At 41.2% G+C, this 24146-nt stretch overlaps 2 protein-coding genes across 2 annotated transcripts in view; both read left to right on the top strand.

The window, feature by feature from the left end:
- The window catches only part of LOC308097637 (NACHT, LRR and PYD domains-containing protein 3-like), a 34800-nt gene extending 20860 nt beyond the window's left edge, over positions 1-13940 (top strand). Inside the window, exons 12-18 of the mRNA XM_080445557.1 lie at positions 5743-7504; positions 7607-7780; positions 8257-8430; positions 9223-9384; positions 9661-9738; positions 9921-9973; positions 12329-13940. Of these exons, the coding sequence (XP_080301683.1) occupies positions 5743-7504; positions 7607-7780; positions 8257-8430; positions 9223-9384; positions 9661-9738; positions 9921-9973; positions 12329-12870 (2945 nt within the window). The 3' untranslated portion in view covers positions 12871-13940. The remainder of the gene's footprint in view (positions 1-5742; positions 7505-7606; positions 7781-8256; positions 8431-9222; positions 9385-9660; positions 9739-9920; positions 9974-12328) is intronic.
- A 1458-nt stretch (positions 13941-15398) lies between these two features.
- LOC308097433 (peregrin-like) lies at positions 15399-22983 on the top strand (the record flags this gene model as incomplete). The annotated part of the gene is made up of 4 exons (XM_080445192.1): positions 15399-15771; positions 18259-18402; positions 19563-19942; positions 22972-22983. Exons 1-4 carry the CDS (start codon positions 15477-15479, stop codon positions 22981-22983), a joined length of 831 nt encoding a protein of 276 aa, XP_080301318.1. The 5' UTR covers positions 15399-15476.
- Positions 22984-24146: the final 1163 nt, after the last annotated feature.

The raw sequence follows: 24146 nt of genomic DNA, 5'->3' as shown, positions 1-24146 counted from the left end.
CTGTATCTTGGACTGGTCCAGCTCCTTAATAGCTTCACACAGCTCCCTCTCCACTCCGCCAACATTTTTACCATTATCTGAACAAATTAAAGCCACCTGTCCTCTTCTGTTGATGAAGCGATTCATACACAAATCGGTATCCAGAGAGTGGGCTACTTCCATAAGAACTGCTCTGATTATAAAGTAAGTAGTAATCCACCCCTACTTTCGTGAAGGGGGGTTTGTCAGGCAGCAAACGCTCTCCAACTTTTGCATTCAATCATCTGCACACTGTGCATTCTGAGACAATTCTTCTCACTGCAGAGTTAGCTTTAGGAATCCAATACTTCTGCCGCAACTTTGCGAGCATGTGATTCCTACCACAATGCCCAACCTCCTGATGGATGTGTCGAAGGATGAGAGTAGCAACTCTCTGGTGCTTTGAAAGGATGGCGGGGTGCCATGGCCTCTTCTGGCATAGCAGACTTACTCAACCGTCCACCTACTCACAACACTCCATCCTGCAGAATCGGGTCCAACTTGTAAAGTGGGCTACTTTTCTTGACATTAGGCTTCTTTGCAAAGCTTTGATTTCCTCTGGGTATGAATGCAAAGGTTGAAGAGAATTAGGTATTTTTCAGCTATGTTTCAGATCTTAAATTGTGACCGGCTTCTTTCCCAACATTGTTCTATGTTTCTCCATCTGTACGTCACTTGCTTTACATGGTCATTTTCAGAGTGACTGATGGTAGCTTGTAGCTCTTTCCTTATGCCACTTAGGTGCAGCAGCAATTCCCCTAGCCGGAGAAACCATGCCACTGCTTTCTTCAGCTGATGCCAGCTTGAGTAGTGATCAATTAGCTTACTTAATGTAGCAGTGTTCTCATCTGTGGTAAGAAGACTGACTACAGCTGACCTTTTGATCTCAATGTCATCTTCCTGAACATGACTTGACTGATCTGGTCTGTCTGGCCAATCACTTTTGTCTGGCACAATGTTTTGGCTTTCAAGCCTCTTGAAGCTTGATCTGCTGGGTTAACTGAGGTGTTTACTTATACCTCCACTGGGCGGGTGTAGTAGCCTCACGGATGATCGAGATTCGGTTGGAGACAAAAGACTTGAAGCGAGCCGTATCATTCTCGATGTACTTCAGTACAGTGGTACTATCTGTCCAGAAGACAGGAGGGGTTGGGGGGGGGGGGTCATCTGTCTAACAGGAAAATGGTACTACCTCCTCTTTTGTCCTTCAGAAAGGTGAGTTTTTAGGGCTGTTTTAAATGAGCCCAGCGAACTGCATTTCTATTCCAACTATTCCAAACCTGGGTGGCAGTGCTGTAGAAGGAGAATGTGCCCATGTTTGTTTTATGGTGGGTGGTACCAGATTGGTGTTAACGCTCCCTCTAGTTAGTGACTGTGGGTGTCACTAACTTTTTGGAGGTATTTCGACAGATATGTGGGTATGGGGGGCATTTCGGGCAAATTAGCATTTACAATTTTGAAGACCAATCCCATTTTTTGTTGTTTAACCCTGTCTTCTACCCTGAGCCAGCCTAGGCTGGCAAAATTAGTGGGAAAGAGGTGGGTCATGGGCCCCAGTCCGAGGAGTAGTCGAGTCGGTTTGTTTTGGGAGGTTTGAAGCTTTGTCTTCAGTGACATTGAGGTGTTGGAGTACCAAGAGGTGCAAGCATAGTTAAAAAAAGGCTGAATATGGGCCCCTGAGAGGGTCCTGCGGGCATTCTTGTTGACAAAAGAGAAAACTTTGCCCATAAATCTGGTTCTCTGGTTTACTCTTTTGACCACCTTTGTAGCCATGCTTTCACCTGTCAGGTATTTGTCAAGAATACATCCCAAATAGGTAATCTCTTGTTTGCTAGAGATGATTGTGTCGTCGACATTTACATTCATCTTAATGAGGGAATGTTTGGTCCCTAGTTACTATTGTAACTCTCTTCTTACTGGCCTCCCGGCATGTGCACTTAAGCCTCTCCAAATGATCCAGAATGCCGCAGCACGATGTCTCCCCCCTTCTCCGCTCCCTCCATTGGCTCCCAGTTACTGCCCGTACATAGTACAAAACACTAATGTTGGCCTACAAAGCAACCAAAGGTATGGCACCTCCATATCTTCAAACGCCTGATCCAACCCTACAACCCCTCCCGCTCTCTCAGATCAGCTAACACAGGGAAGCTGTCAGAACCTTTGCTAAAACACCTGGGACAACGCTCCACACGTCCCAGACTCTTCTCCCTTCTGGCTGCAAACTATGGAATGAACTCCCCATTGCAATTAGAACTGCAGACTCACTCCCAATCTTCTGCCGTAATCTGAAGACTCCACCTCAGCCCGTAGGACTTGCCCTAGCCTTGACGACCTTGCAGGCTTATGCAAAGGCTAAAATGTAACTTATATAGCACGTTATGTAGACAGATTGTAACAATCGCCCTTTTACATTCAAGGGACAATTATTAACTAAAGGAAATACAACAGGATCGGCAGGTTTTGAGCTTAAAATACTTTATATATTAAACCCCAAAATAAATAACTCAAATGGTGGACAAATAATACACCTCCGGTTTATACTAGGTTTCTGTCCCTGTATCTCTTTCCCTAATAAAATAAATAAACAAGCAAACAAACAAATAAATCAAAAACAAACAATAATCACTTTACACGCTCTTCCCCAACCCAAACAAACCCCACTGTCTTTTGTAACCCCGCGGATCACAGTTCAAATATAAACAATAAACAACCACGCACACGCAAGTAATTCAGAAGTCCGCTACGGCACAAACGCTATTTAATTAAATAATAAATAGTCCCCGTGACGGTCCTCTTCCTTATCGCGCTTCCGTGTTCAATAATCCAAATGAAAAGTATCTTCCGCGCGCAGCGGTGTAAACAATAACTAAGTTTCGGGGTACCCCTATGATTCGTAATCCACAAAGAAATATGACGCTCGGTTTGGTCTCACCGGCCTCGGCTCCTCATGACTCCAATCCCGACCAGCGTGTCGATCCCAGAACCGCAGCGCTCGAGTCCCACGGCACGGCAGCAACGGCAGGTCCGCTGGGCTCGAATGATCTTTGTTGGTGGCTGCAGTTTACTATATTAAGTTTAAACTTGGTTGCTTTAAACTGTATAACTGGCGCCTCGGAGGCCTCCGCTTTACACCCGTCCTCGCTGGTACACGGTTTGTTTGATCTCCCCTCCCCCCGTGTCACACCCTCTATTAGCAAAGTGGCACAAATCATTCAATCACCCACTGAATCAGACCCATTACCCCTCACGTGAATAGGAAATGTTCATATCTCTCAGAGTGTCCAACATGTCACATATCAATCAGATATAATAACGTGCATAAGTACATCAGATGTTACATATCAAACAGATATAATAACACCCCTAGATCAAGCAGATAAATATAATAAATATAATTTGCATTTGTCACAAGATGCCAGGTCATTGTTGACCTGGCATCCTATAGTGTGTACAGTTTCAATGTACAGGCTGATGATAGGTTATTGGTTTACGTATGTATTAGTTATTATAAGATTATTGGATAACTTATGTGTTACTTTCAGTGGCGTAGCGGAGGGGTAGCAAGCGACGCACCGCAGGGGGCCCATTTACCGCACCATACCCAGCACCATCTCCATTGCCTTTTGCGAAATCCCCCCCCCCCCCGTCCTTGCGGGGGACTGCCCATAAGTCCGACATCCCATTACTCCGACTACGTGGCTTCCGCGTCCGGTTAGGGTTAGGGTTAGTAACCGTCGGAATAATGCGCCGTCGGAACAATGATATGGACCCGTCCTTGCATCGGGGCCCTGTGATTTTGCGCTACGCCACTGGTTACGTTATTATTAAATTACTATTTCTATGCATATGATGTATTATCTTTTGTTGTCCTTGCTTACTGCAAGTCGCTTTGGATTAAGAGCGTCTGCTAAATGCCTAAATTGTCAATTGTAAAAATGTAATCTTTGTAGATCCAAACCCTACAGACTTGAGGCATCTTTCCCAGCGAAAGCCTGAGAGTTGCTCAAGGTCGGATAACCACTTCATCCATCTTTTTGCCTTCTCCCCCTGGATTTCTTCATCCCAGCCTTTTTTCTCTCCACACATATCTCTTAGTAAAAGCTTCGCAGGCAGTACAAAGGGGGCCAGAAAAGGGAGGGGTTTGACCACGGAGACAATCCCTCGCCTTGTGGCTTATCTTGTGGCTGCATCTTGAACTGGAACATATCTGATTCAGTGCACCACTGGATACTACGAGCTCTCTCCATTGGAAGCTGGTTATGGCTCATGTCTACATTTTCTATCTTCTTCTGGGATAGATGACAAGACAACTCTGCTGTTGCTGATCCACTTTGTCAGGCGGAAAACTTCACTGTTACACAAGGCACTGAGGTCCCTTGCCAGGGCAACAGCATGACCTTCTAAGGACACAGACTTCAAGCAGTCATCAACATAGAAGTTTTTGAGGACTGTGTCCACCACTTCTGGTGTTGATTCGCTCCTTCTGTCTCCAGCTGTTCTTCTTAGGGCATATGATGCACAACTGGGAGACGATGTGGCTCCTAACAGGTGCACAGTCATTCTGTAGTCTTCTACGGGTTGACTCAGGTCACCATCCGGCCACCGTAGAAAACGTAATTGATCAGCATCTTTCTCTGGAACCCTGACCTGAGAACATCGCTTCTATGTCGGCCATCATAGTGACAGGCTCCTCTCTGAACCTTGTCAGGACGCCAATGAGGGTGTTAATGAGATCAGGTCCCTGAAGCAGCTGATCGTTCAGTGATGTTCCTTGGAACCTTGCAGTGCAGTCAAAGACTACCCTGATCTTGTTTTTCTTTGTATGGTAAACCCAATGGTGTGGTATATATTGACTCACCTATTGTGTCACATTTTGGGAGAGCTGACAAGTTGCTTGTGTGCTCATTTTCATCTTTCTTTGGCCAAACTGAAGCAAAACTTTGGCTGTGACTGGGCCTTGAGCACGGTCATGTCTATCAGTTTATTATACGGCTGGACATACATTTCCAGAGCAAATACAAACAAACATCTGGATTGCTCCACTGCAATCAACCTGTGGAGAAGGCAAGAAGCACACTTGCTAAGCACTAGTACCTGCTGATACTTGTAAATATATTTCAACAAGTGGATTTGAATATTGACCTGGGAGCCAATGTGAGAAAAATTTGAACTGTCTACTACAACAGTGCACACAACCCGCTAAAAACAATCCACTTCCTGTTTTCCACTGCACCAGCTGATCACAGTAAAATCAGTTTTTCTAAATAGTCTGATTAGTGTTACGATGTTGTTCCCCTGGTTTATTAAAAATCATTAACCATGAAATCACATTAGAATGACCAACCTTTATTAGAGGGAAGAACTTTTTTTCTTTCTTCTACTTCTGTGGAAACTTAAAATAAGGAATTTCACACCTTCATTCACGCAAAGTAATGTGCAACAGTATTATAGTCTCTGAATAGTGTACATCGTGTATCTCATTATTCAAATTAGTTTTTGTCTCTTTGTGTTCTTTATTATGTTTTATCTTTTTATTTAATTAATTGTGTAAAATGTGTTTTATTATTACAGATTACTCTGGTCTTTAAAAAAGTAATAACACTCAGAGTTGCTGTAGCAATACTGGAAATACTGATGGGCAGTGGCCATGGATGGCTACAGGAGTAGACCCATGATCCATAATATGCACTCATTGATGTCCTCTGTTTTTTTTTTGTAATTTAGAAACTCTTCCTGCTGTGTATCAACTGCAACTCAAGTCTAATCTGAAGAAGAAGTTTGAGTGTTTGTTGGAGTGGATAACAAAACAAAGAAACCCAACACCTCTGAATAAGATATTCACAGAGCTCTACATCACAGATGGAGCGATTAGAGAGATCCATAATGAACATGAGTACAAACATATTGAAAGAGCATCCAGGAAACCAGCCAAACCAGAAACGCCAATCAAACTTGAAGACATCTTTGAACCTTTACCTGGACAAGATGAAGATATCAGGACAGTGATGACGATGGGAGTGGCTGGCATTGGTAAAACAGTCCTAACTCAGAAATACACTTTGGACTGGGCAGAAGACAAGGCCAACCACAATATCCACGTTGTGTTTCCATTCACTTTCCGCAAGCTGAATTTGCTGAATAAGAACAATTACAGCTTGGTGGAACTTCTTCATCACTATTTTGGCGAAACCAAGGAAGCAGATATCTGCAACTACAAGTCCCAAGTTGTGTTCATCCTGGATGGTTTAGATGAATGGAGGTCTCCTCTATACTTTGATGACGTTTGGATCTGGACTGATGTCACAAAGCGAACCTCACTGGACGTGCTTCTGACAAACCTCATCATGGGAAATCTCCTTCCCTCTGCTCGCATCTGGATAACCACACGACCTGCAGCATCCAATCAGATCCCTTCTGAGTACATTAACAGGGTGACACATGTGAGAGGGTTCACTGACCCCCAGAAGGAACAGTACTTCATCAAGAGATTCAGTAATGAGAACAAGGCCAGCATAATCACCTCACACATCAAGACATCACAAAGCCTCGACACCATGTGCCACATCCCAGTCTTCTGTTGGATCACTGCTGAGGTTCTGGAAGACATGTTGACAACAGAGGGAAAAGGAGCACTGCCAAAATCCCTGACTGAGATGTACATCCACTTCATGATAGTTCAGTCAAAACAAAAGCATGTCAAGTATACTGACACAACTCAGACACATTCTGACAAGAATCCAGAGAATAGTCAGGCCATTTTGTCGCTAGGGAAACTGGCATTTGAGCAGCTGGAGGAAGGCAACCTCATCTTCTATGAAGCAGACCTGACAGAGGGTGGCATTGATATCAGAGATGCATCTGTTTACTCAGGAGTGTTCACACAGATCTTTAGAGAAGAGTGTGGGTTGCATGAGGACAAGGTGTACAGCTTTGTCCATCTGAGTGTTCAAGAGTTTCTGGCTGCTCTTTATGTCTTTCACTCATTCAACAACATACTATCCAAACCATTTTTTGCAGAATCAAATGTTTACTTCTACCAGCGTGCTGTAGACAAGGCTTTAGAGAGTCCAAATGGACACCTGGACTTGTTCCTCCGTTTCCTGCTGGGCCTTTCTTTGGAGACCAATCAAATGATCTTACAGAGATTGTTGGAACAGACAGAAAGTATGACACGGATTAGTCAGGAAATAGTTGAGTACATCAAGAAGAAGATCAGGGAGAATCCCTCTGCAGAGAGAAGCATCAATCTGTTCCACTGTCTGAATGAGCTGAATGATTACTCTCTACAGACAGAGATCCAACACTACCTAAACTCAGGAAGTCTCCTGACAGACACACTTTCTCCTACTCAGTGGTCAGCCCTGGTCTTCATATTGCTATCCTCAGGGGATGAGGAGCTGGGAGTGTTTGACCTGAGGAAATACTCTGCCTCCGAGGAAGCTTTTCTGAGGCTGCTGCCAGTGGCCAAAGCCTCTAATAAAGCTATGTAGGTTGACTGTTAACTGAATATAATGTATCTCATATATTATGATCTTTCAGAAAAAATGTTAATACAAATCCATTGATTTTACCACAAATGTTTCTTCAGACTGAGTGGCTGTAACCTCTCAGAAACCTGCTGTAAGGAGTTGTCATCAGTTCTAAGCTCAAATTCTTCCAGTCTGAGACACATAGACATGAGTAGAAATGATCTGCAGGATTCAGGATTGGAGCTGCTCATTGATGGACTGCGGAGTCCGCACTGTAGGCTGGAGACACTTGGGTCAGTATTCCTGATTCTGTTAACCTGGTGAACCTATACATCTGGCTTAGAGACATGGAGTTTACCTTTTTACATTTACTCAATTCATCCAGCATATTCTGATTGGTTTGTCAAGTTGTCAACAGGACAACTTGACAAACAAACATCAACAGGAAGTACAAAGACAATACAGTTTCAACTGGTATATGAACAGCTTCATATTACAGTGCCCCCCTTTTGTATTTTTTCCCTTTTTTGATTCATTAAGTGCCTTAAAACCACAATAATTATTCTTAAACTACTTCAGCTCATTCAAGAAAGTCAAGGACCTTGGTCAAACCTAAACTAATGTAAACAGCACTTACCAATAATTTAATTAACATGTAAACATTTTTTAAGTTAATTTACTGTATATATTGAATACAATATTATTTATTTTACAGGAAAGATTAATAGAACATTCTAACATATTGATTGTATCACCAATGTTTCTTCAGGCTGAGTGATTGTAACCTCTCAGGGAGATGCTGTAAAATGTTAGCATTAGTTCTCAGCTCCGACACCTCTAGTTTGAGAGAACTAGACTTGAGCGACAATGATCTGCAGGATGCAGGAGTAATGCAGCTCATTTGTGGACTGAGGAGTACAAACTGCTGTCTGGAGACACTCAGGTCAGTATTCCTGAACGTATTCATTCACCTAGTGAACATTTACCTGGCTTAAAGACTTGGCGTTTACCTCAATTAACTCAATTAATTTAGGATATTCTGATTGATCTGTCGTCAATTGCTAATATTTACAGGAAAAACAAAGACAATTTAAAGGGAAACTAGGTAACTTTTCTGATCTGTGTGTGTACACACACTCCCCCCCCTCCCCTCTCTGACAGGTATCAAAGTGATCCCTTGTCAAAAATCCAATAGGATTTCAATAGAAAAAATCAAATTAAAAATTCTGTAACATTTTGGAACAAATCTTATTGGATTTTTTCTTATAGGAGTATTATCCTATAAAGATAAATCCAATAGGATTGTTCCAAAATCTTATAGGATTTTACACTAAATACAACGTTTGCATTAACAATACATCTTCAGAATAACTACACACTAGTTACGCTGTGAAATTTTCATAATTATTTGAATAATAACAACTCTGTGCTTACTCATACTTTCCTTGACATAAGGAACACCGATGAATGATCTCATTTACCGAATGGTGCTCGTAATAGCAATCTGTATCTGTTTTTATTGTTGTATAGTAATGATCCATAAAAGTTTGCCCTAAAGTATCTGTAATGTGGTGATACATTTTAGGCAGCTTCAGAGGAGGATCTTCTGAGGCTGCTGCCATATGCCAAAGTCCCCAATAGAGTTCTCTAGGTGAATGGATAAATTGTATGTCATCTTTCTTTAACAGGAAAGAAATTCTAACATTCCATTGATATTATCATAATATTTCTTCAGGCTGAGAGGTTGTAAACTCTCAAAGACATGCATTGAGGAGTTATCATCAGTTGTCTGCTCCAACTCCTCAAGTCTGAGATACATGGATCTGAGTCACAATAATCCGCAGAAACTGTATTCTGTTGGACTGGGGAGTCCACACTGTAGACTGGAGGTTCTAAGGTCAGTATCCCTGAACTATTTCAACAGCTGAATATTTGTACGTATATTAGCTTAAATAGACTTTAAATTTACCCTGAAAAACATTATTTGTTTTTATTTGTTTTTACAATCTTCACCAAATTACTTAAACCTGAGGGATACACCATATCATGAATGCAATGTCCTATAATTTTAAGAAAAGAATGATTACAAACTAATTTTATGATCCATGTGTGTGTGTGTGTGTGTGTGTGTGTGTGTGTGTGTGTGTGTGTGTGTGTGTGTGTGTGTGTGTAGGTTGTCAGACTGTCTGTCAGGATTGACGCTGCTCTCTGATGGACGGAACGACCCACACTGCAGACTGGAGACTCTCCGGTAAAGAGAGACTTGCGGCCACTCAGTGCCAATATGTCCCAGTACATTTAGAGTAGAGAAATCATGCTATGAACTTATATAGTATTGTTTAATGTTTAAACTGTAACAGTATAAATCATAATCATTGTTAGTATTATCAAAGAGAATATGCAGGCCTGACGTTGTCTCTCCTCCTCTCCCAGTGTCGACCATGGATGTGGAGGAGTGTACAGGCTGAAATCAGGTTTAAGGAAGTGTAAGTGTGTATTCTGTTTTATTCCTGAAATCAAAGCAGGTCACATTAAGCTATTTAGATGGTCATACATAAGCATGTGATATTATCTAATTAATGATAATAATCATAGTCCAACATGGACAATGATGTCAATTTAAAAACGTGACTAGGGTTGCCAACTCCCAGAAATTAAAATAACGGACACCTTCTGGGGCAAAACCTACAAAATGCTTGGAGCTCTATACATTTTGGCACAGTTATACCTATAAGACACAATACAAACACAACAGGCCTTTCACCTGCATTACTGCATTATTACCAGGGGTGCACGTAACTTTTTTGGTCTAGTTCTCAGGGGAGCACCTGGTGATGTTGCTTGGTATGCACCCTAAAAAGTTGCAGAATTTGTTTTATGTAAAAATAGGTCTTTGTGACCAAATAGAAAGCTACAATGCAAGTGTTTCAGTGCTGATTTAGAGCAAATTACATAGTTAAGTGCAACAGAGCCATATGAATAAGTTTTGCACATTTAAAAGCAATAAATCCGTTGAGAGAACTATGGCGGCAGACTGCTTATTTTAATTGATAAAAATCCATTAGACTGCAGACTGAACGTGTGTGTAAGACTACAGTTCTGAACGCAAGCTACTGTGTCAAAGAGATATGCGTGCACATCCAGAAGTCGATGGTGCAAGACAAAATAAATAACAGCAAGGAAAATAGAGAAAAGACGCCCGTTGTGTAACTGATAATTGCACAGAAAGCGTTTTATTGGAGCTATAGCTCTGTGCGGACGTCTTTCCTTTACCACAACGACGTTACTTCAGCCAGCATGAGCGAGATGAAATTAAGTTACAACTCACCTAGCTGCGGAGGCTCAAAGAGTTTAACACACTTCTAAAGTGTGTACATGTTTAGGTCACAGGAGTGTGGTTTTCGCATCGTAAATATGGCCAAAATCTTGCGTTTAATCCACATGGGTTCTTATTTACTTTTGAACAGCATCACGACAGCTTTTCGTGACAGTTTGGTTTCCTAATAACTGACGCTATAAATAAATAGTTGGTACTGGTGGCGATACGCAAGATCGCTTCTTTTCATTTGATTTGCCGCGCAACATTTCTTTTCACCACGCATGCGCACTTGCACACCAGTTATGTGCACCCTTGATTATTGTGGGCTTGCTGCAGCAGCAGCGAGCACACTATAGATGTTCTCACTATTTATTTACTATTCTCCCCAAAACTTTGGCACAAAGATTTTGGTGCATCCCAACTCCTTCATACTTTCACCTAGAAACTCCATTCACAATTTAAAAAATTCAGCTTACTGTGGACACACATGCCTGAACGTTTTACTTAGAAATGTTTTGTCGTTTTTTAGATTTTTAACTTTTAAAACTTAAGTGATAAAACTTTGGACCCTCCCTTTTCCTTCATACTTTCACCTAGAAACTCGATTCACCTTACTGTGGACGCTGGAGATTTTTACTTTTTACAGTTTTCGAAATATTTAACTTTAAGCACCCAATGCATTTCCATTGGGTTTTGCTAGTGGAGAGAGAGAATGACACAGGAGGAATGACCCATGTTTTTGTAAAGTCACTGCGGCCGCAATTTTTACACTACAGATATTTCTTTTACATCACCGAGTTCGCACAGATTCATTTTGAGTTAAGACCTATAATATCAACCCATGCCCTTCTGCACTGTAGCAATTAGTGCACCTGGGGCTGCTTTCATGCTTAGGCTGTCAAAGTGGTGCAAAGTAACTAAATACATTTACTCAAGTACTATACTATAATAATAATGTAGAGCGCTTACAAATCATAGTAGGCCTACAACTTTGAGGTACTTTTACTTTACTTTCCATTTTTGTTACTTCTACTCCCCTACAATTACAGCTTTAGTTACATCTTACTTTGCATATTCTATTATTAATACAAAACATACAGTAACCACATACAGGCGATCTACAATGTGACGCGGTATGAGCTTGTAGATGTGCTATTTTTTTAAAATCTGAGCACTTTTACTTTGGTACTCAAAGTATATTTTGGAGCCAATACTTTGGTACATTTCAAGCTCCACGCACGCACACACGCAAAGTGTGTCCCGAATCAGTTCAATATGGGACATGTCTTTTTATTCCAAATAATGGACGATTCCGTATTTTACAGGACGGTTGGCAACCCTAGACATGACCCAAAACTATTAAATAAATAGTAAATAGTTCTTCCAGTTACTATCATTAATGATGTCTTTATCATTATTATTATTATTATTATTATTATTATTATTATTATTATTATTATTATTATTATTATTATTATTTGATTTTAAAATGGTGCTGTATTGTATGTTGTTCTCCCATCAGATGTCTGTGAACTCACACTGGACCCAAACACAGTAAACAAAATACTTGTTCTGTCTGAGAACAACAGAAAGGTGACACATGTTAAAGAGAATCAGTCATATCCTGATCATCCAGACAGATTTGACTCCTGGCGACAGGTTCTATGTAGAGAGGGTCTGACTGGATGCTGTTACTGGGAGGTAGAGTGGAGCGGACTGGTTTCTATAGCAGTGACATACAGAGAAATCCATCGCAGAGGAAAGGCTGATGATTGTCTATTTGGACTAAATGACAAGTCCTGGGCTCTGGAATGTGACAGTGTTCAGATTGGTAGAGGTTACACTGTCCGTCACAATGGGAAGAGAACTCTCCTCCCTTTCATTTTCTCCTCCAAGAGAGTAGGAGTGTATTTGGACTGGTCTGCTGGCTCTCTGTCCTTCTTCAGAGTCTCCAATGGCAAACTTACACACCTATACACCTTCAAGTCCACATTCACTGAACCCCTTTGCTGTGGGTTTGGGTTTGGTGTGGCTTTCCATCACGGCTCAGTGTCTCTGTGTTAGGTAGATTAGGTTCATTAGCATCATGTGACCTAAACGTACATTGCAAAGATAAGATAAGGCCTTTATTGATCCCTTGAGGAAATTCAGTCGCCAAAGGCAGCACAACAGTTACAGTGCAAATGTAATGTAGATACAGCAGGGTAAAAGAAGGCCCCTCACAACCAACTTGTGCACATGGCTACCAAAGATAAAAACTAGAGGTTTACATCTGTAGCCTACAGCTGAGAGATTGTCTGCTCTGCTCTATGATATTTTAGCACTTTGGTTGGAAAGGCTTCCTCTAAGCTGAAAATAAAAGTGATTGATAATGAGTTAAAGTAGCATACTTTGATAGTGATTCTTGCTTGGTGATATCATGACATGCCCCATTACTTACGACCTTCAGGGCATAGGGTATACAATAAGGCTTGTTATCTATACCTCATAATGTACACAGACAGACACACAACCAAAGTGCACACATATAAAGATTTCTCTGAGCAGAACTATCAGAAATTGAACGCTAGAGACACCCGTTATGTAATGCATGATATCATGCCATGATGATTCATGCGTGTGAGTCTGGGTGATAGTGCAGGGACCAGCTGAAAAAGAGCACACATGCTCACTGCTCAGCATGCATAACCTGGGTAAATAAAGGTAAAAAAAAAAGCCATAGAACTCTTATCATATTTGTTAATGCATAATATGTCAAAATGAAACTGAAAACTGGACTTAGAGACAATTCTCGTGGAAAGACCGAGTAAAAAGCCACTGATTTTGTAGCCTCCATAGTCTCAGTAAATGTTGAATTGTATTACATGAATAATATGTGTTTCCGGGAGATGTTATTATGTGTTGCATTTAAGCAGGTGAACAGGATAGCTGTAGCTGACCTGTAACCAAACATCATTCATACTCAGTATCTGTACTTGGTGGCTGTGTGTTTCTGGATTTAACCAAATAAAATAATTTAAAGAAACTTTTGTAAGCAACGTTCAGCCCTAACAGCAAAATGTCTTAGCCATCTCATGTTAATCATAGAGGATTTATTATTATTCATTTTATTGTATTTTTATTGTATTTTTGTAATACAATCTAAATCAGAATAATGTATTTGGATTATTATTATTTTACGGTGCTCTGACTTAGACAGTCTGAGACAGTCCGTGGGAGGGTGTGACTTTGATCTTTTATGATTCTGCAAGCTTTACTGACTCAAGGTCAACCATACAGGTCTTGGATGGAGGGAAGGTCGTTTCTGTTGTCACTGATCTTCAGGTCAATTATTATATGAATATATCATGGCACAGAAACACAACTGTCATGTTATGAGCGTCAGGACTTATGGCACATTTACAATGACCTCTTCTCATAATGACTCATTATCTATATCAGAATGTGCACAGACAGGGAGTTGTAGCAACCAAAGTACACACGTATACGTACAGATTGTTCTGAGCCAACCTATTGGAACATGTATGCCAGAGCCACCCCTTACAGGTATAACAAAACAAAAATATGTTAATATTTGGTTAGCAATGTAGGGCTATCGTCAAAATGAAACTGAAATCAAATTGTTTTAGCTCATTTAGTCTCCAGGCGGCTGGACCAAGAGACAATTGTTGTGGGCACAGGGACCAGGCACTGATTGTGTTCTAGTCTCATTCAGGTTGGTGGAAAAGATCATTATTTTGGTATTCGTCATGTAAATACTTTAGTATATTTCCTGTGTAGTCATGTGGCAAAATTTCTGGATCAATAATGTGATTCGTTAACATCGCTTTAAAAGAATATTGAATTATCTAGGGGGAAAAAATCGAATCGCTGGGGTCAGTGCTACGGATAAATAATGCTAGTATTCATAAGTACAGGTTTGTAGTTTAGTAGCGATATTGTTGCATTCTGAAGCCTTCATAGTTTCAGTAAATATAGAATTGTATAGGCCTACATTAATAACTCAGGGAGATTATACGATGTATTGCATTTCAGCAGGTTAACAGAGCAAATGAAATGGTAGTTCACATGTTATACTTTTATTGGTCACCAAACATCATTCATAATTGTGTCTGTTTTTGGTGGCTGTGTGTTCCTGGAGTTAAATTAAAAAGCAATGTTCAGCCAGCTAACAGTATTAGCCTGGCAAAAAAAATAGACAGTATAATGGACATAACAGTAGGCCCTATAGTGGATTTGGAAAGGTTGAGAAGGTAAGTGGACCTTGAAGTGCTTTGTTTTCTCTTTTGGGTCTTGAGCTAAAACGTTTGGGAACCACAAATGGAAGTCCATAGGTCAAAAAAAATATCCATTACACGCGCGTGCGCGTGTGTGCACGCGTGTGTGTGGGTGTTATTCAGTTACACACCTCCTCCACCAGGTGGCAAACGCATAGGGCAAACGGCAACAGTGCCTGGATTCTTTCCTGCGCATGCTTGAAATACCTTGACCCGGAAGTAAATGCGTGTTGTTTATTTTCAGTAGCCGTTATGCGCTCTCTGTGGTTAGCGTAATGGTGGAATTGTTGATCTACGTGCCTTTACACACACGTATATTACAGTAGGAACAGACTCAGAGAGCTTTACACATTATATAAGTATATTACAATATGAACAGAGAGCTTGGTGAAAATGTCTCATAAAGGAGGTAAAATGAGTCAAATGGAGTCTGTACGGCTGAAGATAAATGAACACATGACGTCGGTGGGAGAGGAGATATTGTGTGTTTTGGAAAAACAGCGTGGTGTTGATGTTTGTAGTGTGAAGCTTAATGTCAGAGTGTTTGTGTTGGAGCGCCTCAGTGCGGCTGCAGAGTTCATGTGCAACCTCTTCCAGAGAGAGATGGAGACACTAGAAACTCTGCTGGAGACACAAAACAAACTGCTGGACGTGATGCTACAGCCACACATCAAACTACACAGAGCAGGTTGGTTCATGCTTCATGTCAAACACATGTTTACATACGTTCAACACAAGCTTAAAGGGATATTTCACTTTCAAAAAAACTTTCGGTCATTTTATCGACTACTCAGCCTTTTGTGAGCCCCCCAGACCGTTTTTAAGTTGCTTGATTCAGTATTTAGATATTTGATATTCATTTTATCAGACACGCCCCCTTCCTATACAAACCCATTATAACTTCAAACTCCATTTTTAACATGTTAGATTCATCAAAAACACCCGTCCTTGGTTCTGGTGACTCACCCTGCCCTCCTAATACGCGAGGGGGCCGTGTTTTTTCGATTACTTTTTTCATTTATTTTATAAATTTTGTTTGTTGTATTACATTTTTTACATTTTCCAAAAGAAATATTAAAAATAAATGAAAAAAGTATTCGAAAAAACACGGCCCCCTCGCGTATCAGGAGGGCAGGATGATTCACCAGAACCAAGGACGGGTGTTTTTGATGAATCTAACATGTTAAAAATGGAGTTTGAAGTTATAATGGGTTTGTATAGGAAGGGGGCGTGTCTGATAAAATGAATATCAAATGTCTAAATACTGAATCAAGCAACTTAAAAACAGTCTGGGGGGCTGACATAAGCCTGAGTAGACGATACAATGACCCAAAGTTTTTTTGAAAGTGAAATATCCCTTTAATAGCTCACCCATTCTTGAGAATTGGGACAAATTGTGTCCTACCAAAACCTTTCAAATTATTACTTATTAACACACTAATTAAAAAAAATGTTGGGTGAAAATATATTCTTAAAGGATGTATTTAGATGAATTTTATACGATCTACACAATGTTTTGGTCTGGTTCCCTTTTTTTTTTACTTCCACTCTTCCAGAAAACACCCTTGTCTCAGATAAAGATTCCCAAACATTTTCTTTTTTTTGTTTTGTTAAAAGCATAAAAGAACTAACCATGTGTATTGATAACATAGGTGTGAAAGTGTACTATTAATATCGTCTTTGTTTAAAAACACAATATTTTGTCAACTCCGTCAGACTCCGTCAGATGTCAACTTTAGTGTTGTCAAAAATCTTAAAAAAAATTAAATCGATATGACTAAATGCAAAATGTATCGGTGTCTGAGACCTGATGAAGTGACAAATTGCTGTCACTGCTGTTGGCGGCCAATCAGAGACAGGCGGGTCTTTGCGTAACTCGTTTGCATTATGGATATACGCCTATAGAACGGATGTCACCAGTTACAATTTAGAATAGAAACGAGGGACGCTTCCCCGTTAGCTATCATCAGGCAGCAGAGTTTCACACGCACAGACACAGAGCGTGTAGGACAGTGGTTCTCAAAGTGCGGTCCGGAACCCCCAGGGGTCCCCAGCTAAATAAGAGATAAATAAGAGATATGATCAGTTAAATTCACTTTCTTTACATTATACATTTTTACAATATAAACTGGGGTTCCAGAGATAGAAATGCCAGTTCGTAGCCTAATGCATGTCAAACTGGAGGACCTTAAAAACTTCTCTCATGGGGGCCCTTGGCATATCTTTTCAAATGGGGGTCCACGGGCTAATAAGTGTCAATTTGGCGGTCCTTGACATTAACAAGTTTGAGAACCACTGGTGTAGGACACACACACACACACGCACGCACGCACGCACGCACACACACACGTGATATGTCTCTTATATTACTAGAGATAAGATGAGAATCAATCTGTAATATACTGTAAACAACACATTCACAGCCTTTGATCAAAATGTATCAAATGTTAATGCCCTCAGTGTTGTTGCAATTCAATACCTCACAAAAAAAGGCGATATTTGTCTTATATTAGCAGAGACAAGATGAGAATCAATCTGTAATATACAGTAAACAACACACTCACAGCCTTTGATTAAAACAAATGTATATATATATATATTCAGAATTTGTTTTACCCCCGTGGTATCGAAAATGGTATCGATATTTTGCAAGATATCATATCAAAGTTTTGTAGTAGTAATAATAATATATAGTTGTATTTGTACCAAATATCAAAGTGCTACATATTAAAACTAAAACTAAAATAATAATAATGAAACAGTGAAATGAATAAAATTCAGATCAAAGTTCAGGTATACACAGTTAAGAAAAAAACACATGGCATCACTGAGTCCATCTAGGCAAATGCCTTGTTAAAAACAAAGGTTTTTAGTTCCCTTTAGTCCCCCTCAACTCTGTCAGATATGCCATTTCATGGAGTTGACATATAAAAGAAAAGGGTGTGGGAGGTTGGCCCATTACATGGCTTAATAGTCAATTTTGATCATATAAAATATATTTTCCTGGCATAATTGAACAATTTAAAAAAATAAAAATAAAAGAATTGTCCCAATTCTTAAGAATGGGTGATCTACAAGTAGCTAAGCTGCAAGTTAGTTAGCTGCTAGCTGAACTACACTTTGACTTGTGGTGCTTATTTGACCTCTTCTGTCCTCCTCCTGTCTGTGTGTAAAGAGGTTTACTCTGAACATGAGGAGAAGAGGAGCCCCAGTCTGGTCCAGGAGGAAACACAACCTCCACAGATTGAACAGGAAGAGGAGGCTGATGTGTCAACATTGACATTACTACATAGGAAGACCAGGTGCAACATTGGCTCAGGTAAAAAATGATAATAAGCCATAGAAACATAATAGACTGAACTTGAGAGAAGGTAGACCATGCAATTAAATTGGGAACAGTTGAGTAGAGTTCTGAGGGATTGTAGATATTAAAATGCATCTTATTAATATGTTGCTTGTAATGGCAGATTTCAAACTCTTGTAAAAAATGCAGTCATCAAGACAAAAGTTTGCCAATTTCCCTGCGTCATCTACACAACAGAAATAATTTTAGTATTCTAAATAGTCTACAGCTTTTCATCTGGCGTGTTGGTTTTGCCGGGTCTGGAACCAAACTTGCGACCATCTGTATCCCAGGCGTCCTCTCTACGCATTCAGCTACAACCCTGTTTAAGTGTGCTGAAAACCATAACGTTTTGCCTTCTGTCATGCACCATGCACCTGTTTCACTGGGACATGATTCACAAAATTTAAAGTAAATACTGTCAAAACGCCATTTCATGTTGTCTTCAAAAAGCGGACATGCATTAATTAATCAAGTCATGATTTCTGTGCAGCAATTTAAATTAAGCCTGAATAAGCTGAGGTTTGAATAGGGGACCTTCTGACTGATAGGTAGACAGTCTACCTTCTGAGATACTGAAATCCCAGAATTAAAACTGAGACAAAAGGAGCTCGTGCACAACAGTTGTTTTCTTTTCCTTTTTTAATTAAGTCATGCCCTCAATGATCCCAGGAGAGGAACGGATTTAAGTGATTTTCAGAATACTCAAAATGGCAGAAAATGTAAGGGCAGAGCTTAATGGTCAAAGAGACAGTGTTCCTCGTGAGTAGAGGAACATGTGTAAGCAAGTTTCATGGCCATAGGCCAAACGAGGCATGATTTACGCCTGGTCAAAGTTCACATTTTCAAATGATTGCATCTGCAGTAAAGGAAAGGAAGTTATGTTAAATGATTCTTTGGTTAAGAGTGTCTGCTAAATGCCTAAAAGTAAAATTCAGGCTCTAGACTATACCCACTTCTCCAGATCAGTTTATGTTAGGAAAGCTATGATGATACTGTGATGCTCTCACTATGTCGCTCCACCATCTCACTACAGATCTATGATGTTACTTTGATGCTCTCCACCATCTCTCACTACAGATCTGTGATGTTACTTTGATGCTCTCACATTGTCGCTCCACCATCTCTCACTACAGATCTGAGCACGTCGTCTTCGGCGTTGGCACCTGGGGTGGGGCGTCGGACCTCTGTCCTCCTCTCCAAGAAAAACACTAAAACGTCGGGACCAGCCAAGCGGCCTGGGCGCCCCCCCAAGAACGGGGACCTGGCCCACGTGGGGATGGGCGTGAGTCCCAGTCCCATAGGCCCCCCACAGCCGCCCCCGTTGCCCCCTCCCAAGAAGAGGAAGAGGCCTCGAAGCCCCCACAGCACGTCCAGCTCTGAGAGCGACAGCAACAATGACCACCTCCTACTGGGTAAAGACAACATCACCTTAATAATCAGGGGTGCACATAACTTTTTTGGTCTAGTTCTCAGAAGAGCACCTGGAGTTGTTACTTGGTGCTCGAGAAAAAAAGTCAATGTTGTATCGTTTTTCGCCGTTTTTCTTTTCTTCACGCTTTTATCCGCCAGGTTGGGACGTTCACGGCATATTTTGCACCATTACACAGCCGCTGCTAGCTGCGTGCAGCGTGCTGCGAGTCGCGCAGCGTATCTGTGTGCAGCGGCGGACTGGCCATTTGGCGTACCCGGTGGGCCAGTCGGTCATTTCAGGGTCACGTGGCCCAATTATTAGTTACGTTAATGTTTGGGCTGAGATGCTTTCCAGCAGGGGCCTCAGTGCGGCTGCAGAGTTCATGTGCAGGGCTGGGCTGAAACAGTGAAACGCCCCCCCCCCCCGTTGACAAAACGGCCCGGGGGGTGGGGGGCCGGTCCGAACCAAAATGCCAGGGCTGAATTTTGGTCCCAGTCCGGCCCTGTCTGTGTGTCACGATGCGAGGCAACACACAGTACAATCATGTGCAGCATGCGTCCCCTCCCCCTGCGCCTAATGGATGTACATGGGGCCGACGCATGCTTTAGCGTGATTGTGTGAGTGTGGCTTCAGGAAGTAAATTCCTAGCCTCGATCTCCAAGCTTTTATTTCTTAGTTTTGCTAAAAAATAAAAGCTTGGAAATTCCTGTCCCAGCTGTTGGTAGTACGCAAAAGCGCCTCGCGTCGTCTGATGTGCCGCGCATTATTTATTTTGGGTGCGCATGCGCACCTGCGCACCAGTTATGTACACCCCTGTTTACAATAATAATTTAGAATCCTGCAGGCAAAATTCTGTTTTCAGCTTCACGCAGCTGATTGCTGCCCAAGTGCCCAAGACCTGAGTGCAGGGAGGGAGCAGCAGTTAGGGAGCAGCAGTTAGGGGTTAATTGTCTTGCTCAGGGACCCGACACCTTGCCGGGCCGGTATTCAAACCTGGGACCTTCTATTTCCCAGACGACCCCTCTATACATTCAGCTATGGCTATTGTATGTAATATTGCTTTAATACAACGGTTGTGGTATGAACTTATTTATCAAGTAATGGGTGACAGGATTTATTGATTATGATTTTACGGGTTGGTTCAGATTCTATTACCGCGGGACCGGGTCTGTTAATCATAACACCCGAGCGAACCAAGAAGACCCGTACTCGGCGCTGATCAGGAGGAGAGAAACGCAGCTGGGCAAAGCTCGATTTGTGCTACGCCGCCTGACTGTGCGCGCATCGAAAATAGTAGACAGACAAGCTCTCAACGCAACGCGTTGCGACGCGTTGTGATCTTGTACGTCTGAAACTTTTCGACGTGCAGCACCATCGTACGACGAATAAGCTGATCTATCAGATAACTGCAGCACACAACAGGGGGGGGGGGGGGGAATCATGGTTGCTTTCATTGTATCTTTCCCTAGACTCCCTGCACCTCACTGTGTGTAAAGAGGAGGTTTCCTCTGAAGAGGAGAGGAGCTCCAGTCTGGTCCAGGAGGAACCAGAGCCTCCACACATTAAAGAGGAGCAGGAGGAGCTACTTCAAAGACCAGAAGAGTTTGATAGGCCAATGCTGACAGCAGGGGAAAGTGAAGATGATGATGGTGAAAACAGAGACACAGAGCCTGTAGCCAGCACCTCAACTGAACACATGAAAACACAGGAAACTCACTCCATGCAGACTCACACAGGGAAGAAAAGGTTAAGTTGTGCAGTGTGTTTTAAAACGTATAGTCGCAAGGGAAATTTGAACAAGCACATGAAGACTCACACAGAGGAAAGGCCCTTTGCTTGTGAAGTGTGTAATAAAGGCTTCATACACTTGTGGAATCTAAAAACACACTGGAAGACCCATACAGGCGAAAAGCCATTTACTTGTACAGTTTGTGGCCGCGGTTGTATTCAAAAATATGATCTAAAAATGCACATGCGGACTCATACAGGGGAAAAGCCCTTTACTTGTGAAGTCTGTAACAAAAGCTTTAGTCAATTGTGTCATCTAAAACCACACATGAAGACTCATACAGGGGAAAAACCCTTTATTTGTACAGTTTGTGGCCACGGCTTTATTGGCCAGAGCAATCTAAAAATACACATGAGGAGTCATACGGGGGAACGGCCATTTACTTGTACAGTTTGTGACCACGGCTTTTCCCAAAAGGGTGATCTGAAAAAACACATGATGACTCATACAGGAGAAAAGCCATTGACTTGTACAGTTTGTAGCAAAGGCATTCGTGACAACGATCAGCTAAAAGTACACATGAGAACTCATACAGGAGAAAAGCCCCTTTCTTGTGACATTTGTAGCAAAAGCTTTTGTCAATCGAGTAATCTAAAAAGACACATGAGGACTATACATACAGAGGAGGAAGAGCTTTAGCTGCAGTTTGTGGCAAATGAGTTGATAAATTATATCATACACATGTATGATCTAGTGCTGGTCCTTATGACAAATCAAATCAATATCACGTTTGCCTCGATTATTTACTATTAATGAACGATTATTTAAAAAGCAACTAAATAATCAGAGTAGCAGATCTACAAGCTCACAATGAGCCGTGATGCGAACAAAACAAAAAAAATTACAGAGTTAAGGGGTTAAAGGAACACTTTACCATTTTCAACCTATCTTCATATAATTAGTCCTCACTAATGCTCAATATAAATAATGCTCATTTCTGTCTATTCACTCTGTGTCTCAGAGGACGGCTGTGGACAGTTCAGAAACCTGCCTACCAGTGACATCATCGATAGTTTGGTCTTTTTTTGTAACACGTAGACCCGCAAGTTTTGTGTTTATTTTCAGCGTTATGGTGGAATTGGGATCCTCAACATGTTGGTGTATGTATATCTGTGTGTAGAAGTAGAACCATATTCTGGGGCTAATAAGCCACAGAGTATGGTGAAGCATTATATGTATATCTGTGTGTAGAACTAGAGTATGCTTCACCATACTCTGTGACCGCAGTATATGGTTCTACCATATTCTGCGGTCATTAAGCCACATAGTATGGTGAAGCATAGAAACAAATTGTATTTAGTGAAACTCATCTAATTTCCTTTTGCTCTCTGTTCTTGGACAGTCTCTTGCTTAGATTTGTTAATTTGTCCATTCTTTTCAGTTTCATTAAAGCAATGTTTGAAACTTATTTCGTTTTGTTTTGAACCTTTTGTTACTTTTCAAATAGGGTAGGCAAAATAAGCTTCAGCTTCAGCCTGCCCTTTTTTGGGCTACTAACAACATTGTTAGTAGACTTAAACTGTAATGTATTGTATGTACCTATACAGTATATATATATGTTCTGTTAAATGGACCGAAATAAACAACTAACGTAGGAACAGAGAGCTTGGAGCTTTTTTCCCTTTATTTTCCCCTTTTCTCCCCAATTTAGTTGTTATGCTAATGAATTCCTCCCCACACACATGTGTGTTGTCACTGCTCTTATATCCTACTGACTCATCTGCCAGTGAGGAGCCCCACCAGGAGGACGTAGAGCCTTCGTCCTACTCCTCCCGCCCAACACTCCCTGCTGACAGGTGCTGCCCCATACCGGCCCTATAGGATTACATGCAATGACAATAGAGTACAGAAGTCCTGACGTCACTCGTTCATCCCCTGGGTTGCGGAAGTAATTTCTCTATGGAGAATAACATTGGGTCATCTTAGAATCGTCTCGTATAAGAATTGTGGTCCAAAAATAAACAAACTGTCCCGGCGATATTATCAGGGAGGAGGTTCTGTATCGTTTATAATAGTCAGTCACTCATATTTGATAAAGTCTATTTCTGGCGAAAATGTAACTAATTTGGCTGCAGTAACATTAGCGTTTTCTCACCGTCAGTTGATGCTTCATCTCCTTAAGAGTCAAACCGCCGGGGTCATTTGTTTATTTTTGGAACACAGTTCTTATTTGACGCGATATTAAACAAGTCTATGGGAATTCTGAATGGGGGAAATAAACCGCAACCCAGGTAGGATGAGTAAATTACATCAGATTTCGGTGCTCTATTATCACTCTTTCCGCCCGGCTTCCCTCCCCCAAACACGAGCTAATTGTGTTCCCATAACCTCTGCGTTGGTGGGCAGGTAATGTTTGGATATTTCAAACAAGATTTCAACCTTTACTAAAAATATATATATAATATCAATCCAAGAAAATGTATTTACCTGGTGTACATTTTGCAATATTGCTATCCCAAAGATAAATAATACTGTTTAAATGAGGTGATTTAAGAGTGTAATTGATGTTGAATTAGG

This window comes from Gymnoscopelus braueri (genome assembly GCF_963280865.1).
Source record: "Gymnoscopelus braueri genome assembly, chromosome: 12".
Lineage (NCBI taxonomy): Eukaryota > Metazoa > Chordata > Actinopteri > Myctophiformes > Myctophidae > Gymnoscopelus > Gymnoscopelus braueri.
The sequence above is the reverse complement of the archived record's forward strand: the minus strand, read 5'-3'. Positions and strand labels throughout refer to the sequence as shown.